The sequence below is a fragment of the Lolium perenne genome, chromosome 4, assembly GCF_019359855.2.
Source record: "Lolium perenne isolate Kyuss_39 chromosome 4, Kyuss_2.0, whole genome shotgun sequence".
Lineage (NCBI taxonomy): Eukaryota > Viridiplantae > Streptophyta > Magnoliopsida > Poales > Poaceae > Lolium > Lolium perenne.
Window position 1 is genome coordinate 251,673,429 of NC_067247.2, and position 4,736 is coordinate 251,678,164.

A 4,736-nucleotide genomic window follows, 5' to 3' on the forward strand; every position below is an offset into this window, starting at 1 on the left:
CCTATTTCGTTCATCATTTCCTAATATCAAGTAACTAATTAATAACTCTCTTGTTCATTTAATTTTCTTTGCCTCGTAGGGTTTGGAGACGGTTCGTAGATCAAAAGGTCGGTGAATTCAAAAAAGAGCTACAATTTAAAAGGGCAGTGCGGACGACTGGGGATATTCAGCCACCGGGGACCAATCTATGTGGATACTATGTTTGTGAGAGGATCCGGAGATACACCAATGAGCGGAACCAGCAGTGTGAGAACAACATCAAGAGGAATAACCTCCGGAAGACGCTTAGTCCAGAAGCTCGCTTCCGACCACTTCAAGAGGAACTAGCTGGATGGTTCGCGAGGGAAGTCATCGATCCTAGAGGAGAACACTATGTAGAGGACGTAGAACTTCATATGCACTAAATTATGGATGGAAACTTGTTCAAAATTGTATATGGTCATCCGATATTGAATATATATTGTATATTCCTCTTGGATTCTTTTTGGTTCTAATTTTAAATTTGTTTGAAATTGTACATTCATATGCATGTATGTAGTACCGTAGAATATGTGAAACTCCTTCAAAATTAAAACCCAAAAGAAATAAAACAATACAAATTAAAAAGAAACCAGATTTAGGGGGAGGGGGGGCTAAACCCTAAACCCTGCGGAGGCCTTTAGTCGCGGTTGGCCGTAAGAACCGCGACTAAAGGTCCTCCGCCCGGCGCTCGCCTCGCCGCCCACGTGACGGGCCTTGTGTCGCGGTTCGTACGGACCCGCGACTAAAGGGAGGGACCTTTAGTCGCGCCCAATTGGTCGCGGTTGCGCAACCGCGACTAATGGCAGTTGCGAACCGCGACTAAAGGCCATTTTTCTACCAGTGTTGGACACACTGATTATATTAATGATCTTCCAGATGAAAAGGGCACAGTAAGCAAAGAACTACAGGATGTGGATTGGGTTGATCTGCTATCAAAAGGTAAGTTACTCTTGTCTAAGTTTTTATAAGTGAACTTTCTTTGCTTCGATTGTAACGATTTGCTCTCAACTTCCTTCCATCAGTTACAAAAAGTTCCTTCATCAGTTAGAAAATGTAGGCATGAGTTTGCCTGTTTAGTTGCAGATTTCTCTTATATAAGTAAACAAAAATTGGAGAGGGAGATCAGAAATTGGGTAACAAAGATCATAGTTCATTACTAACTGAATCCATCACAATGATCAGAAGTAATAAAAAGATACATAAGACCAATTACTACTTTCAGTACATCAATTCCCAATGCATAGAGCAACATAAGACCAAGGACTACTTTCAGTACATCAATTCCCAATGTATAGAGCAACATAAGACCAAGGACTACTTTCAGGACCTTGATTCCCACTGGACGGTGCAACGTATGCCACATGATAGCGACTACTGAAGGTACCATAACGCAAGACCAACTGATAACACAAAAGCTCTTATAATGGAGCGATCTAAACTGCCTTCGCACATCATTTTGAAGCCACGATTAATACTTGATCCTAACAATGACAACAGATATTTTGGGAGCCAACCAAAGCTCAGACATTCAGCTGCAGGTTTCATCTTTCTGAATAGTTGTGTATATATTTTTTCACTTCAGATCGAGACTAATTCCCTAAAAAGAACAAAAAGGATACTGCATCCGCCACCATTGAGATGACAAAAGGAAGATTGTGCTCGCCTCCTTGAATATGAACATGTAAAGCATGTGAAGGCTAACATATCATTGTATGCACAGGTAATCAGCTGAACATTGGCATCTACATGGGCATGTAGGGCATCCCTTATTTTCCTTAAAAGTTGTATTGCTAGCTTAAGACCTTAGAGAAACCTGTAAGGAACAACAAATAATCTTGTGCATTAAGTGCTAGAATATGCTGACATAAAAACACATAGAGCAATAGCAATTCCATTCTGCAGTGGTAAATCAACGAAGTGCTAAAAAATGTGCCACCGATTTTTTGTAGTAAGTGGGTATGATGAGACCATCATGCACCTGAAATCTTTAGTATGTCATTTGCAGGGAGCAATCATAGCAAGTATCTTTAACATTGATCGAGCAATCATAGCCAGTATCTTAAACGTTGATCGAAAAATGAATACAGATTCATGGAACGCCTAGTATCTATGCGGAAATCATGTGCCAACTGCCAACAGTTGTAGGAGGTACCTAATGGACCTTACAGTATAACTATCTGAAAATCCTGGGATAGGGATTACAAAGCCAAAGTTTACTCGTCATTTCTTTCCTGCTTAGGTCTCCTCCAAATTTATATGTCTTTTCACCACTCAAGTATCAGGTCTTTATTTCTTGGCGTCAAGATGTTCTTTTCTACTCCCTCCGTCCCAAAATATAAGGCGTCTAAGGACTGGTCAACAGTCAAACTTTACTAACTTTGACCAAATATTTAGAAAAATATATTTACATCTACAATATCGAATGGACATATTAAGAAATATATTTTATGGTGAATCTATTCATGTTGATTTGGTACTGTAAATGTTTATATTTTTGTGTATAAACTTGGTCAAACTTAACTAATCCTTAGACGCATTATATTTTGGGACGGAGGGAGTAATTCGCAAAAAGTTCTTTTCTACACTTCAATAGCCCGCAGCAAGGAAACTGCCTGTACAAACTGAATGAAACAGAACAACCGATGACCATCTTAATATGCTTAAATGCTAGCAACTGGCACATGTAAATCAGCTTACCACCAAGTTCAAGCATACAAGAATTCCCACTTATTTTGGTTCATTTACGTACGTTCTTGATCTTGTAAGCCCATTGTTCCAACAGGTGAGCCTCACGAAGATTCCTTTGTAAACTTCTTTTCACAGTGTTCTTGTAATTTTCTTTTGACCGTGATACTACTTGATTTCAAGTTTCGACAATGGCCATTCATTCTTGTGAGCCAATAGAACAGCTACGGGGCTGATCATTCCACCAGCTGTGCACACATGTTTTTCACTTCAGTTAGAGTTAGAAACCAACTTCTGAAAATAAGAGAACAATGCTAGAAGCAAATATATTAAACCATAAGCAAAATATAAGTACAACCATCATTTTTCAGTAACTCTGACAGTCCAGTCATACTTGCACAAAGCAGGAACAATTACCTAAGCACAGGTCAGCCAGCTGATGTCGCCACGACACAGATCTCCTTTCAATGTCATGGTGGCGACCAGCCCATGTTCACCTGTCCACTCACACCGACCATGCACTCAGAGGTACTGCATCCATGAAGAAGTCATCATGCTGTCATATTGGGAGCATATAAATGGTAAGGAACCACCTTTGGATGTCAGCCGGAGCAGGATCTTGTTCTTCAGGCTACCACGGACGCTTGTTAGTTGCCTTCTCTTCTCCCCCTTAGCGGCTACAGCTGTTGTCTAGGTGACAAAGAGTAGAAAATAGTGAAAAATAGATAAGCTATGTTGTTTCAATTTCCATGCTCATTGCAGGGCCTGGCAAAAAAAAACTGATATATTCTACCTGAAGATTACGCTAGATACATATTCGCAGATGAAAATCATGAGATATGACAGAAAAATGGTGCTGAAAACCGCATGAGCTATATGGCATAGGCACATGTTGTTGCTCACTGAACCACTCTTTGAAGAGAAACACCAACCTCTATACTTTTAGAGCGCATTGGATATGAATAAATGGCAAAACGAACATGAACCACATTGACAAAATATAGCACATATTTATCAATCATACAGTACTTATTATTTTCCTAGAGAAGAATCATTACTATGGAGAATATGCAAAACAAGAGATGGATGCATGGGTGCGTAGTCAGTTGGTAATTATTCACCTTACTCTTCTCTGCTGCAATATCGGCATCGTCCATCCGCAAGTCAGAAGGAGAGGCCGAGGCAGAAGCATGTCCTCTAGAGACATGACCCGAAGGACTATCAGGCCGGCCACGCGAAGAAAGAACAGCATCGTTGACCTGCAGACCAGTTCGAAGGGCGGAGGTTGCAGCCACGGAGCAAAAGGTAAAGCCTAACAGGGCAGAAAAAACATCTCAAATTGATGCAACTAAAAGGGCACATGATGGCAAGAACGATGAACTGGACCATCCACGCCAAGTGTGGTGACGGGCGCGGGGCGGACCCAGTGCGGCGCCCACCTCCAGACCTGCAGGAGAAACGGAGGCGCTCGGTGGCCTGCCCCGCTGGCCACACGGAGCAGCAGCGGCACCGCCCAAATGAAGACCGGAAGGAGAGGCAGCCAGGAAAGAACATCGCCGGCTGGGACGATCCGGCGACCTACCATGGCAACTACACGGAGCAGCAGCAAATCAACAGCAAATCAATCAAAGCAAATCAGAGGAGAGCAAAAGAGGGAAGAACAGCTGACCAGGCGGCGGGGAACGAACAGCCTTGGTCACGATTGTGACGGCAGAGGACTGGACCAACACCACGACTGCCGAGCACGGAGAAGGTGGCCATGGAGAACTCGGGAGCGGCAAATCTCATGGTAGCAGCGACCGAGGAGAAGGGGCGGCCGATGGAGGAGAACGGGAGGTGGATCTTTTGATGGACTCCACGCATCCATCCATGGGAAAGAGAAAAATCGAGAGAGGCGCTCAGAGTAGTACGTGGCGCAGGCCACGCACGCCTCGGTACCAGCCCGGATCTGCTAGATTGTTTGATAGCGTGAAACCAAGCACCGCTTTGATCAAAGATGGAACCCGTCATGCACCTATGACATGATGGCT

The 4,736-nt window shown here is 43.1% G+C and overlaps 1 protein-coding gene across 3 annotated transcripts; it reads right to left on the reverse strand.

Annotated features, from left to right (window-relative positions):
- Positions 1 to 2,898: 2,898 nt before the first annotated feature.
- On the reverse strand, positions 2,899 to 4,341 carry LOC127332276 (uncharacterized). Of its 3 annotated transcripts, XM_071829023.1 has the most exons (5): positions 4,146 to 4,341; positions 3,828 to 4,018; positions 3,300 to 3,396; positions 3,124 to 3,237; positions 2,899 to 2,954 (listed from the first exon to the last, which is right to left on the reverse strand). In XM_071829023.1, the coding sequence occupies exons 1-4, from the start codon at positions 4,258 to 4,260 to the stop codon at positions 3,212 to 3,214; spliced, it is 429 nt and encodes a 142-aa protein (XP_071685124.1). In that variant the 5' UTR covers positions 4,261 to 4,341; the 3' UTR covers positions 2,899 to 2,954; positions 3,124 to 3,211. The 3 variants fall into 3 exon arrangements, with proteins under 3 accessions (XP_071685124.1, XP_071685122.1, XP_071685123.1); XM_071829021.1 differs by having other exon boundaries at positions 3,124 to 3,396; XM_071829022.1 differs by lacking the exon at positions 2,899 to 2,954 and having other exon boundaries at positions 2,962 to 3,396.
- Between the last annotated feature and the right edge of the window lie 395 nt (positions 4,342 to 4,736).